This window comes from Manis javanica, chromosome 2 (assembly GCF_040802235.1).
Source record: "Manis javanica isolate MJ-LG chromosome 2, MJ_LKY, whole genome shotgun sequence".
NCBI lineage: Eukaryota > Metazoa > Chordata > Mammalia > Pholidota > Manidae > Manis > Manis javanica.
Genome location: NC_133157.1, coordinates 195,533,203 through 195,548,360, shown reverse-complemented (window position 1 = coordinate 195,548,360; position 15,158 = coordinate 195,533,203). Strand labels below are relative to the sequence as shown.

Genomic DNA, 15,158 nt, shown 5'->3' with positions numbered 1-15,158 from the left:
GAGCACAGCCCATAGCCTCTTGTGGGATTTAGCCCAGTTTACCTTTCTTACCCTTTTCACTGCCCCGAGGGCTCTCTTGCCCAGTCCCCAGGCCTTCCTCTTCCCTGGTGTTGCGCTTGCTGATCCCTTTGGCTGGATTATTCTTCTCTGTCATCCCTCTTCCCATCACACATGCACACACACACATACATCTCTTGTTTCAGCTAGTTAATTCTGCTCATTAATGAGATTATTTGATTAATATATTTCTAGCCAACAATTAGTGCCTATAAAGGCAAGATTGTGTCAGCTTTGTTCACTTCTGTTCCCAGAGCATATGACATGGTATCTGGCACATAGTGGGCTTTCAGTAATGTGTATTTAATGAACTATTATACCTTATAGGAAATGTACATAAGTACACAGTGGTCCCACACAATCTAAACATGGAACAAGAATTAACACATTAATGAATAAGGGTAGAACAATTTAAGACAATGAAATGCTAAATGCTAAGTATTATGGTGCCAATTTCCAGGCTGGTAAGGTTGTCAAAATTGTCAAAAGTGGTATAGAGTAGGGAATTACAAGATTCTTAGCAAATACAGAGACCCATGAAAGTTTTTGTGAAATATAGTAGACATCTCCTAAAAGGGATAGGCAAGAATTAAAGTAATAAACTTGCTTTAGCTAGGATTACAACTCCAATCTATAGGCTATGAAAAGCCACTGTATATTGATAAGAGGGAAATGGCAGCACCAAAACAATTCTCTAATCCAGGTTGTTTCGCCTGTAAATGTGGGAGAAAATGTGGATTACTTTTCAGCAGAACTTGTTTCAAATTCTGGCTCTGTGAATTGGACAAACAATTCAACCATTCTGAAATTTAGTATCCATTTTTGCAGCATAGATATATTTATACATATTTTGTTGTAGTGATCTGGTTATTAAACAAAATAACTGGTAAAGTGCTGTCCCGGCCCGCGGGACGAACATGGAGTGTGCCGGAGACGCCTGCAGAAATGAGACAAGCAAGAGACACAAAGAATGACCAGCAAGACAGGATGTCTGATCAAGCTGGCGAAGTTTATTGTTTACAGGCTCAATTTATACAAGTAGCAAGTAAGGGGTGGGTCAGGAGATAATTGGACCTTAGGTGGCGCTGGCGGGGAGGTGTTTTCACACATCCTCAAGGTCTCCCTATTTTCAGAGTGAGGAGTCTTGGCCCATCTTCAAGGACAAGATATGTTTTTGTGAGCAGATAACTTCCAAGGACTGCACCGGTTGCTCTCAAGCTTGTGCTTTCCCATGCTGCGTTCAGACGTGGGGGAAGGGACATAGCCCCGGCTCCCAACAAAGTGCCTTGCAAGGTCCTTTGCACACACATAAATACTGTTCAAATTCCCTTCCAGCACTTCACTTACAGGTAGGAAGGGTTGCACCAGACACAGAGAAGCTAAGGAACTTTCTGTGAGCCAATTTAAAAGCATAGGCATATTAATTTCCTTGGGCTGCTTTTACAAAGTACTACAAACTGGGTGGTTTAAGCAAACAGGAAGTTTTTCTCTCACAGTTCTGGAGGCTAGAAATATGAAATCAGTGTATCAACTGGGCCATGCTCTCTCTTAAGGCTGTAGGTGAGTCTTCAGAGTGTATCCTTCCTTGTCCTAGCTTCTGGAGGTAGCCAGCAATCTTTGGCATTCATTCCTTAGCTCATAGATAAATCATTCCAATCTCTGTTTTCTCCTGTCACCACAAGTCTTCCCTGTGTGTCCATCTGTGTCTCTACTCTTTTTGTAAGGACAACAGTCATACTGGTTTAATGGGCTGCCTTAATTCAATATCTCAGTTTATCTCATTAAATCTGAAATAACCATACTCTCAAATAACATTCTGAGGTTCTAGGAAACAAAAATTTGGGGAGACGCTATCCAACCCAGTACAATAGGCATAAAATGACAAGGGTCTACACTGAGCTGTTAGCAAATGTAAAACACTTAACAAATTTTAGACTTAATTTAAGGAACAAACTGGTAGAAATTGATGAAGTTGAAAACAGAATCGTTGGAAGCTGTTAATGATTTAACCTTTTGAAGTACTTCTTCAAAAGTCAAAAGAAAATCAAATATAGAGGTGTCCTTTTCTTTACCCCCCTCCTTTACATTGTAATCAAAATTACATAGTTCAGCCCCAAAAAGCAATGCAAGTAGGTCCTGTTTAGATCCCATTATCTAGCACTGTGACCCACATTTGCTTCTATTTCATTCCCATTTGGAATTTTAGAGTTAAGAGTCATCTCAGGGAAGACTTTGTTTAGAAGCTCTTTCCTTCCTGAGGAAACCTTTGTTTTGCATGTTGTTTAGCAAATATTTGTTCAATTATAAGCATAGTGATAAGAGCTAATTACTCAGTCATGAGAAAAAAACAAACAATCTCCACCCTTATGTTAGGTAAAGTCTAGATGGAGACCCAAACAATGAACAAATAAGCTAATAAATGGACAACTTAGATTTTGAAGCAAGTCATGTTACATGTGCCACAAAACAAAGTTCTGTGATTAGGAAATAACAGGTAGAGAAGGAGGTTAGCAGGGAAAAGCTCAGATGTTTATCCAGGTGACATAAAACTGGGAACTGAGACACAAAGTCAGACTTAAATTGAATCAGTGAAATCCCTTAGGTAGAGATTGTAGAAAACATGTTCAAAGGCATTTATTCAGAATTCAAATCTATAAAATTGATGAAAACAAAATTGCTCCTATTTAGACAGAAGCAGGAGGTAAGCACAATATACCTCTTCAGACCTTCCGTGACACCACGTGCTCTCTTGGTTTTAGCGACACAGTTTATAAAGACGGTAAGGAACAGAGAACAAGACATTAGTCAGCTCATAGCACCCCATGTGGTCCTGGGAAGATAAGTATCTCTGAGCATCATATATTCCTCAGTAATAATGATTTACAATGTCTCAGCTTTTAAACTATGCAACTGAGTTATCTGGGTCATTCTAAGCATGTACTGCAGATGGCAATAATCATGGTTTCCGTACTGCTAAAAATGTGCTGCTTCTTTAAAATAATGAAATAATTTATGATTAGTATGAAAATTAAAAATAATTTTACAGGCAAACAAGAGTAAAATCATACACATACGGAAATTAAGATCAGGTAAGATTTTCTCTAAAGCATAGTCTCACCAAGATTTCTCTGTGTGGGATTCTCTGTGCCTTCCTCTGTCCTTTGTCTTTTATTCTTCGGCATTTCTTAACAGTTACCTTTCATCTTGACATTTGTATCCCTTTTAAGATCTACAGTGAGAAAAATGATTTTCGGAATTCCTAATATTACCCTCTAATAAACTTTTTCTCAAAATTCAGGTTGCACTTTTCTTCTGGGCTTCTTTCCCAGCACGTCTTCTCTGCTTTGGCAGTAACTCGTCAGTGTAGAGCTGTGTCTCACTGGCAAGTTACCCCTGCACAGGGAACACATTTATAAACAGGTTAAAATACTGGAAGGAGCATGCTTAAAGACACAACAATTTACAACAGAAAAATGAAACAAATTTTCCTTGATTCACCCGTCTTCATTACATTTTGAAAAATCTTCCTCTTTTATCTGTCCTTAGTAACCTGGAAGGTTTTAAGCCAATTAACTTCTTATAATTGGCTTTTTGTTATATGATGATGAATCAGTGGTCAAATTTTTGTTCACCTTTCTTCCTCCGTGTGAAATGCTCTTATGCTCATGATAACCCTTCAGAACTGGAAAAACCAAAAACCTTCCTCATTCTTTAAAATGTATCTCATTCATCTCGTCCTATAGGCACCTTCCCTAGCTGGTCTCGTTGATGTTCCTCAGTACTCTCTGAATACTCTCACCATAAGGGCAATATTGAATACATGGGCTTTGAAAGTAAAATATGTAGGCTGGTATCTTGACTAAATTCTGTACTAGTGTGATCTCAGACAAGTCACTAAATCTTTAAAGCCTCATTCTCTTTATTTGTGCATTGAGGTACAGAAAGAACTTAACTCCTAAGTTGAAGTAATAAAATTATGCATATAAAACATTTTTCTTCAACTGTTAAAATAGTGTAAAATATGTTTCTTGAATGAACAAAAGTATATTATATTTTTAAAAGAGGTTTAGTTGACACAAGCTTCACTCAGGAAAATGATTGCAGTATGTATCTATGGGTCTAGTACTCACAGTGCTTAGATTCATAAAGACCTTTTCTCATTGGCTTTTAAATTATGCCTGTGTGAGCTAATGGAATCTATGTTATCTAATGGGATATGGCCTGTTCAAGTGATATAGATCATTAGAAATGTGAATTTGACAAATAGATATTTATAAACATACTAATGTGGTATGGTGAGAGAAGGCTCTGGAGCCAGGCTACTACCTATGTTCAAATCCCAACTCTGCTACTTTATAGCCGTGTAATTTGAACAAATTATTTAACTCTTTAATAGCTTCATCTTTTGTAAAATGGTGATAATTACAGAAGCAGTTACATAAACTGAGTAATAAAATTTTTGTGAGGATTAATACAGTTAATATAAGTAAAGTGTTTATAATATTTCCTGGACTTGAGTGAACACGTAGTACTTATTTGTAATTATGACCATATGCTAGGCACTTTGCTGGGTACAGGGTATTCTGTGATGAGCCCTGGGGAAGATAGGCATTGAGCACATTAAAAAAACCCATGAATATGTAATTCTAAACTGTGATCATGCAATGAAGGAAAATAACAGGTCTTAAGTCATACATAACAAGAAGGACTAGAAGGAGAGTAAAAAGTAAGAGTTAAAAGGTAAGCATTCTTATTGTAGGAAATTATTTTGGTATCCAAAGAATGATTTACTTTCCCTCCATGTTGTAACATTTCAAAAAGGAAACAAGTGTAAATTCTACCATTTATTTTCATTCTTATGAATAAACCTTGCCATAATTTTCCTTTTATCACATGAGTGAGTTTGCATAGCTATTCAGAGAAGGACTAAACACACTGTCTGTTTTCACAGCCTATCAACTCAGGGTGTGCCAACCTCCACCACCCGTGCCCAATGCTGAAATTTTGACAGAAGATGATGAATTTGAAATAGGTAAACTCTGTTTAATTACTTTCAAATAAAACATACTGTTAAGAGGCATCTGCTTAAAAAGAAGCAAAAATAAAGAATGGTAGCAGCATTAGGGCAGTATTAGGCAAAAAGACAAATCTGAATTTCCAGATGTGCAATTAGAAGACAGTGTAGGAATTTGAACTGTATAACCATGTGCTCTGGTGGTTCCTCGCACAGTATTATTTGTTCCCTCCTGACACTGTGGATCTAACAACTGTTCTTTGAATTCAGGCTTAAGCCTCATACACAGAATGAAGAATATATAACATGTAATTATTAGAAGACCTGTTTTATTTCTATATTCTTGAAAATGATTGCATTATTCTCAATTTTATGGCAAATAAAGTCTTTTTAAAACTGGGTTGGAAATTGCATTTCAGTAATCTCTCACAGTTTGAAAAGTAATGTAAGAATACATCTTAATGTTACCATAATAAACTTTTGTCATCATTATCATATTGATTTTGGTTGAGAAATGTAAGAAAATATCAATAACCAATGAAAATCTAATCTTAATATAAAAGCAGTAACTAGGAGTCATTGCAACTGCTTGATGTAGTTTTAGTAAATATCTTACCAGAACCAACCAGATAATTTCTTTACTACTATTGCTTATATCCAACCAGCATGCAAGAGTACAGACTCACTGGTAATTTCGTTTTTGGCTTTGTCTCTGATTTGTCAGTGCCTATGAAGTACTCTTAGTTCAATATTTTGAATATCATCCCTGCTTATAACTACTAGAATTTTTATACTGATTGAAAATGTCTGAGAGAAAAAAAAATTCTGCTTTTACAATTGAAACATCTGTTCATTTTTACCATCACCTTCCTGCTTATCTGAAGCACCCCCTTTTTTTTTAATAGGTGATATTATTAGGTATCAGTGTCTTCCAGGATTTACTTTGGTTGGTAATGCAATTCTGACTTGCAGATTAGGAGAACGACTCCAGATGGATGGAGCACCTCCAGTTTGTCAAGGTACCAATTCTTATGATTATTAATTTCTAAATACCTGTTTTATATTTTATTCAGTGCTGGCAAAATTGATAAAAATCGATTTCACATAAATATTAAACATTTAATTGGCAATAATGTTAATAGTTATACCACTCATGTGTGGTATTTCTCATTGCATTATTTATCGAATTTAACTTTGAATATTTTTTATTCTTCCAAAGTTTAATGTTTCTATTTTATTCCAAAGTCACTTCAACTTACTTCAGTTATTTTTGCTGTGAGTCATGGAAATAGAGATGGAAAATAAGAGAAATCACTTTAAATAAAGGCTCCAGTGTTCATTGCCTTTGCTTGGAAATGCTTTCTGTTTTAATCACTAGATTCATTAAACTTTATTGAGCACCTGTTAACTATGAGGATCTGAGGAATAAATGAACAAACACTAAACAAGTTATAATGGTCCCTGCTGTGAAGACAACAGAGCCTAAGGGATATGATAGCCACACAGGTGGTAGCAATATAGTGTTCAGGAAACAGGACAGACGACTATACAGTCATATAATTTTTAGCTGTTTATGAAGCAGGCAAAGCCTGATGGAGACATTGCTCTGTGAGTCATGGGTTCCAAATGACAAGTAGAATAGAGATAGGGAAAGGGTGGTCCAGGGGACAGAAGTATCTGCAAAGGTGTAGAAGTCAAAGACATGGATGCAGACTCCAAGGAGCTCACTACATTACAAGGACAAGATCATGATGTATCTTGAATGAGGGGCTTGAGTTTTGATGTTCAAGTATCATGTAATGTTCATTGTAGCTCTTAGGGCCCAGGAGAGTGCCTAACACATAGTAACTTAATTATAAATGTTGGTTAATTTGAATAAAATCGAATTGAACTTAATTATCCCTCCCCAAATTTTCTTAGATTATTCCTAAGGATTGAAAATAAGTTTATTGTGCAGTTACTTAACTGTTAAAATGACACTAAAACAAAAAAATTCTGTTTATCATTCCGAACATGCTATAAATGAGAATTAACATTTGATTTTGTATTTCAATGGAGTCCTTACATGAAGATAGAAGGATATTCACAAGGAATATTGACGATAACAAAAAGAAAGATGTTTGGAGGTATAAAACAGTGCCAATGTGTGAATTTCCCTGCCTCTTAGTGATTTTAGAACATCTTGAACTTGACTAGATATTCTGAAGTCTGTCACATATATTCCTGATATTTGAATGTCATTCATTCAACTTCTTCCTTTACATGAGACCACTGTTTTGCCGCTTAAGATTATTTAGGATTTGTACTCAGATAGTTGGACATGTGAATGAACAATAGTCTTAGTCTTTTGGGAGATGATATGTGGGAAAATAACTTGGAAAGATACAGGAAAATGTGAAGGAGCAATTACCTATCAGGATTTCTTCCTTGACCACAATATATAAACTATATTGTGAGCTCTTGGATGACAATGCATCTTTCTAAATATCGGTTCAATAAATTTTTAGTAATTAAAATATATAAAACAATCCAGCTAACCTGGTTAGATAACAAGCTCTCATCTCTCAGACTCTCTATATTCAATTTCTAAAATCAGCATTTCCTATAGATTAATAATTGCATTTATTATATCTGCTGTGCAGGATACAAAAAAGGGTAATGTATTTTCATCTCATAGTAACACTTCAGATACTAGCTAAAAATTAATAAATTATCCTTCAAAATGACTCTGTGCAGTTACTTTATTAATTGACCAGACACTTAAGCTAAAATACTGACTTTACATTTTTGATAATGAGTTAATTCAGAAGCTTGCTAAAACAGTTATTTGCTTGGAATATTACTTGATCTAATCCATTTGATCTAATGTATTGTTCAGTGTCTCTGTTTATTGTTCATCTGGTTGATCTGTCTAATGATGTGAGTGATGTGTTAATGTCTCCTAAAATGTATGTGTTACAATCTATATTCCCCTGTAGTTCTGTTAGTATTTGTTTTACATATGTAGGTGCACCTATGTTGGCTGTGTAGATATTTATAATGTCTATTTACTCTTGTTGGACTGACCCCTTTATCATTATGTAGTGTCCTTCTTTGACTCTTGTTACTTTCTTTGTTTTGAAATCTATTCTGTCAGATATTAAGTACCACTACTCGTGCTTTTTTCTTTCTATCATTTGTATGCAATATCTTTTTCTACCCCTTCACTTTTAGTCTGTGTATGTCTTTGGTTCTGAAATGAATCTCTTGTAGGCAGCATATAGATGGGTCTTGTTTCTTTATGCATTCTGCCATTCTATGTCTTTTGATTGGTGCAGTCTATTTACATTTAATGGAAATATTAATTATAATACATTAATTATTAATAGGTATGTGCTTACTGCCATTTTATTAATTGTTTTCTGGTTATTTTTATGGCTTCTCTGTGTTCCTTTCTTCCTGTCTTATACTCTTCTCTTATTATTTGATGGTTTTCTTTAGTGTCATATCAGATTTCTCTTTCTTAATTTTTTTGTTTATCTAGTATAGGCTTTAATTTTGTAGTTAACAAAGGTTCAAGGATAGCTTCCTTACTACATAACAGTCTATATTAAGTTGCTGACTGCTGTATTTCAAATACAATCTGAAAGTACTTGATTTCTTCCTCCTCCTCCACACTTTATGTATTAGATGTCATAGATCTGTACTTTTTATGTATCCTTTGACTGATTCTGTATTGTTGCCTGTGGGTTTTTTTTCACTGGTGAAAGCTATTTAGCCTTAGGAACATTTCCATCTACAATATCTTTAACATGTCCTATAATAATAATTTAGTTGTTAAAAATTCTTTAAGCCTTTGTTTATTTGGAAATCATTTAATCCCTGCTTCAAATTCAAGTGACAGTATTGCTGGGTATAGAATTCTTGGTTTAAGGTCCTTCTGTTTCAGTACATTAAATATTTCATGCCAGTCCCTTCTGGCCTGTGAAGTTTCTAGTGAGAAGTCTGCTGATAGCCTGATGGGGTTTTCTTTATATCTAATTTTTTTCTCTCTCTCTGGCTACTTTCAACACTCTCCCTTATCCTTTATCTTTGCCATTTTAATTATTATATGTTTTGGTGTTATCTTCCTGGGGTTCCTTTTAGGGGATCTCTTTGCTTTCATGACCTGTGTGTCTATTTCCTTCCCCAGATGGGGGAGGTTTCCAACAATTATTTCCTTTAAGAGACTTCCTATCCCTTTGTCTCTCTCTTCTCCTTCTGGTACCCCTGTTATGTGAATATTGCTTTGTTTGGATTTGTCACAGCTCTCTTATTCTTTCATTCCTAGTGATACTTTTTCTCTCTGTTCCTCAGCTTTATGTGGTCCTGTTCTCTAATTTCCATCTCACTGACTGTCTTCTATACCTGCTGTAATTTATTATTTGTTCCCTCTATTGTATGTTTCTTTTGGGTTACTGTATTCTTCAGCTCTGAGTGGCTCTTTTTTAGCTCTTCCATCTCTTTGTTGAAGTCCTCCCTGAGATCTCTGATACATTTCTGCAAATCAGTGAGCATATTTATGACTGTTATTTCGAAATCTTTTCAAGATTGGTGATCTCTGTTTCACTTAGCTCTCTTTTGGGGTTCTTGTCCTGTAGGTCTGTCTGGGACATATTCCTCTGCCTCCTCATTTTGTCTGGGTTTCTGGGTTTCTTCCTTTGTATTAGATAGATCTGTCATGCTTCCTGGCCTAGAGAGTAATAGATTTATGAAAGAGGTGTCCTGTGGTACCCAGAAGCTCAAGACTCTTTACTTTGCAGTTCCTGATTCTACTTTGTGGGGGCCCCAGCTGTGCTAGTGTTCAGTGGGTGGGGCCTCCTTTCAGTCTGTCTACTGTTAGTGGTGGGAGTCTGTAGTGCTGGCAATTTGCTGACCACCTTTATGATCAGAGCAGAGGCTCTACTGGGATCATTGTGGACCAGGCCACCCTCTGCATACCCTGTAGTCATGGCCGAGCTTCAGGGTTAATGGGGTTGGTGGGGCCATTGTGCGGTTCTGGGGCAGGATGGGATGTACGCTACCAGGCTTGGACATCTGTGGGGAGGAAGGAGCTGCAGGCACCTCCCAAGTTGGGCCGAAACAGAGCTGAAAAAGTTAGGAGAGTCTTCCTCTGCTTGCCTGGCAGCAAAGTCTGATGCTGCTGCTGGTCTGAGTGGGCTGGCTCACTGGCAATTCATGCAGGGAGATGCCTCAGAGCTGAGATGCCAGTGATGGTGATAGAGCATTTGGGGCTCTCAAGAGTCCCCAACCCTTGGGCCAGGTCAGGCTGGGGAGGCACTGTCTCCTGAGGAGAGAGCTCCATCCAATCCCCACCCCTCTGGTACTCCTCCCACTGCTGGCAAGTCTTTCAAACTGCTGCCTCTGCCTTGGGTCTGGCAGGAATGGTAGAGAGTGCCTGACTCCACAAGGAGCTGGGGTCTCACCCTCCAAGACGGTTCCAGCTGTTCCTGGTGTCCAGCCCCACTGGCTGCCAGAACCCGATATAATATGAACTCGTGTGCCCGGGGCAGCTCTCCAGGGCCAGGTGTGCAGAGTTCCTACGTGCCTATCTCCTCCCCGCTCTGTTCCTCTGCCTCCCACCTATGGGCTGGGACGGGGGCAGGGCTTGGCCCCCACTCACTCATGGTTCTGCCAGTTTACCAGTTTCTGTGTGATTTTCTCTCCCTAGTTGTAGGTGGTCAGTTCTGCAGTCTTCTTCAGCCTTCAGGTTATTTTCAGGTTTAGTTATATTTGCTGTAGTTTCTCCCTTTATGTGTTTGTTTGAGGAGGTTTCCACCTTTCTTTCCTACTCTGCCATCTCTCATCCCCAGTTATTTTTAAAAAATCTTAAAATCATAATCCAAGAAGCAAATATTTCATATTGAATTAAGAGAAACAGAAATAAAAGCCAAAAAATAAAAAAATTCTTTAATTTAGCTATACTAAATTAATGTAAAGTTAAAAATATCTGATTATTTGTTCTGGAAAATTTCATATTCAAGTTGTTTCTTTCCAAATTATTAAATTGATTAAAGAACAATCAAATGGTGACATTAATTCACCATTTTACTTATTCTTGTTCATCACCACACTATGCAGGAGACCTTACTACTCAAAATATTTCATTGTCCTTGTACCCAGGAATTGACAACCCTTCATCTATTCATCTATACTGCAGCAACTATATTTGATTTTTTTCCAAGCCTATCTCATCTGAACATTGAAAAACAATTCTACTTATGGTGGTTCTCTACTGTAATTATCTTGAGATACAACACTAACTATAACATGGAAGTTGATGTATAGTAACTGGATTAGGGAATGACATAGGTGTACTTCCAATCCACCAAACCCTCAGTTTACCACCCATCACTGCAGTTGCTTGAATGCCCCATGTCGTAACAAAAAACTCGTCCATCCTAAGTATAAAATCTCTTTAGCAATGATGTACATAGGATATTTTGCTGTAGCCTCTTCCACTCTTCTGACAAGTAGAAAATCCTTTATTACATTGAATTAAATGTGGTTTGTCATACATTAGTTTAATTCTGCACAATGTGAGCTATGGTGAGCAATTCCAGTCCTGTTCCCACACTGTAGACCTTCAAATTCTTCAGGAAAAAAAAAAGGCTAAAATGAGATCACTTGAATGATAAGGATTTGATCATTTTGGTCATATGCTCATTCCAAATGCAAAATTAAGTAGATTGTTGTTTTATTTGGCCCAGTGCATAATGCTATTGATGCCAATAATTAAAGCTTACTATCCTTTGGAAGCTGTTATTTCATAATTAATGTTTTTTGTGAATGTGTAACAAATCTTCTATATTTCTGTGTATATTCAAATGTATAGACACACATATACATATATATACACATTATATATTCACACAAATGCATACACATATATATTCATATTCTTAGGATGTATAGCAGAGGTATTCTTATGACATAAGAAGAGCTTGTGCTTGTCTTACATTTATGTTTTGGATAGCACAAAGAACTGAAAGATAACTGGGACCCAACATTTCATGGCTTAAGCACATTCCTGAGATGACAAGTGGCTTTCCCTGGAATAAATATTTGAGGGAGGGCAGTTTCTTTTCTGACCTCACATACCTGAGTGAGTTAAGGTTTGAGGAAAGAAGAGAATGATTAAAAAATCAGTAAGCAAAAGGATAGGAAAAGACTTAAGCAAGAAATGCAGAGGAGAGAGAACATAAGATGAGTAAAGGTAAGGAAATAATATAAAGAAATTGAATGAAATAAATATCTCACCTTTTAATTTTCTCTTTGTTGATTATCCATAAAAGTTTCATCTCCCTTGTAATAAAAGAAAGGTAATCAAGTCCATAAGTTTTGGGGTCCATTGTTTGAACTATGAGCTTAATACAAGTTGTCTCTTCTGACACATAATTCAAGACACTGGCTCTTTCATAGTTACTGAAAGCAGAGTGCCCAGTATTTAAAATGCATTTTTTACTTGTCTTTTTTAATGCTTTACACTAGCATCATTTAATGATGTCTTCCTTTGACAGTGCTCTGTCCTGCCAATGAATTACGGCTAGATTCCACAGGAGTCATATTGAGCCCTGGATATCCTGACAGTTACCCAAATCTACAAATGTGTGCCTGGAGCATTTCAGTAGAAAAGGGATATAATATCAGCATGTTTATTGAATTCTTCCAGACAGAAAAGGAATTTGATGTTCTTCAGGTGTATGATGGTAACCATGGGTTATATTTACTAGAGATCCATAAACTCAGTCCAAATGCTGTACTTATAAATACAGACCTTCTGCATAAATGACTGCGTATATGATTTTATATGATCTAATATTATCAGAGCATCATCAAATTTCCTATATACCAGATGAAAATTGTAGAGTGATTACTGTTTTTTAAATTGTAGATTATTTACCTATGAAATTAAAGTGCTTAAAACATTTTTTATTATGTTTTATTATTGATTAAGTAGATTAGTTGTTGAGCAATTTCACCATATTTAGTACTATATAAAATACTAAAGGTAAATTGGAACATAATTATTCAGTTATATCTAAATTGTGTTGTTTTCTTTTTGAAGGACCAAATATTCAAAGTCCAGTGCTTATTTCCCTCAGTGGGGATTATTCATCTGCTTTTAATATAACAAGCAATGGTCATGAAGTATTTCTTCAATGGTCAGCAGATCATGGCAATAACAAAAAAGGCTTCCGGATAAGATATATAGGTATGTGATACTTGTAACTTCAGTACAGATCTCAGCAGCATCCTCAGTATGGTTGTGATTAAAGAGCACAGACATAGACTATTCATTTAGATATAAGTTTGAAAAGCAGTTCTTCCACTGATGTTTCTTGAGCAATATATGGAACCTCTGTGTGTTTCAATTTCCTCATTATAATAATAATTCTACATCTTTTATATGTTTTCTGAAAGATTTTTATGACTCGTATGTAAAATAAGCAATGATATTTTAAAGATTTTTTTCAATAGATTTGTTTTCCTTGAACTCTCACAAAATACTAAGATCATTGCTTACTTGTGTATATTTGATCTGTTTATGAACTCCTTTAAATGACAAGTTGAAAAAAAAGATAAACATACAATGGTAAAAGTCTATGTTTTTTTTTCTATCTATTTATGATACTTGCTAAATATATTAAATATTGAAAGAGAAATTGATAAATACATCGTTTAAAAACCTTTGTTTTGAAAAAATAATTGTTTTGTCATAATTGCTTTTCATTGAGAAATATTTAGGAAGATGTGGGCTGAAAAATCCTTGTTAATTATCAAGATTAAATAGTTTTTTCTGTATGCCTTCCTGTTTATAAGGTCTACTAATACTGAGCCAGTAATTTTCTTGTTGAGTACGTATATATAAATAGTTCCTCATTATATGAGGATTATATTCTTTTTCTTCATTGCCATCCTAAATCATGTCAGAGGCCATGGGTACGTGCTCAATAACAGATTACTCCAGAACCTGTCAGCCATCTCTTTCTGTATGGTATTCAGACCATGTCTCCCCAAGAAATGAGTCATTGCTAATCAGTTCAACTGAAAATTACTTTCATAAATATTTTATAAACAATTCTGACACAACAATCCTAGTATAGACTTAAATAAGTTTTGAATTTCAGTTCTTAAAATATACTCTTGAAATTCACTCATTTATACAAATTTGCATATATATAATGCACAAATAATAGAATAATTTTTGTGTTTTTGCTTTGACTTTAGGACTATAAGATGATAGTTTAATTATAATTTATTAACAGTTTCTCTTTTTACATAGAAGTAAATTGTCACTGATCTATTACTAGATATATACAAGTTTTATCCTATAATAGATTTCTATTAAATTAAAAAATATTTTAACCACACAAAAGAAAAAAGTTTTAAAAAATTGAAATATATGTTCCAGTCATCCTTTAGATTTTTCATATTTTAATGTATGTTTCTACCATATAAAGAATGTGAATCTTTTTTTACAGTTGTGCCCAAAGATGGCATCACATTAAATCATACTTTTGCTGATAATAACTTAAAGGAGAACCATTCAAATCAAGCAATTCTAAGCATTAGATTGACTGTATTATAGACTAAATCCTTACTTTCATTGATTTTTATGATAAAATTTGATATAGATATAGTGAAAATACTATTTTTAGCCCCAAGAAGATCTTGGAATATTAAATATTTTTCCTTTGGAAATGACAGGTTGTGAAATATATATATTCTTAGTCCAATCTATTTCTTACTACTTACACCTGAAATGTCATTTTTCTCAGATGAATACATTGAAGTTACAAAGGGTAAATGGATCCTGCCAAGCTGAATAGTCTCAAAGCACATACATATAAAAAAGCCATTTGACATTATCTTTTGACATTTCAGACTTCAGGAGATGAAAAAGGTTTTATTTTTTTATCAGTATATGTAAGCACTCTTGAAAGCATGGAAACTTTAATAAACTTGGAGAGAGGATTATGGAATATCGGGAGTGGGTCTTATTTTAGACATCAACCAAAATGAAATGCATGACCTAATATGATATAGGTGTCTGGAGAGAACTTCA

At 35.3% G+C, this 15,158-nt stretch overlaps 1 protein-coding gene across 5 annotated transcripts in view; it reads left to right on the top strand.

Annotated features, from left to right (window-relative positions):
- Nucleotides 1-15,158, top strand: part of CSMD3 (CUB and Sushi multiple domains 3) — a 1,174,595-nt gene that overhangs the window by 1,069,149 nt on the left and 90,288 nt on the right. For all 5 annotated transcript variants that reach the window (XM_073229983.1, XM_073229982.1, XM_073229981.1 and 2 more), the window contains 4 exons: nucleotides 5,009-5,089; nucleotides 5,977-6,090; nucleotides 12,610-12,798; nucleotides 13,158-13,304. In XM_073229983.1, coding sequence (XP_073086084.1) covers nucleotides 5,009-5,089; nucleotides 5,977-6,090; nucleotides 12,610-12,798; nucleotides 13,158-13,304 — 531 coding nt within the window. The remainder of the gene's footprint in view (nucleotides 1-5,008; nucleotides 5,090-5,976; nucleotides 6,091-12,609; nucleotides 12,799-13,157; nucleotides 13,305-15,158) is intronic.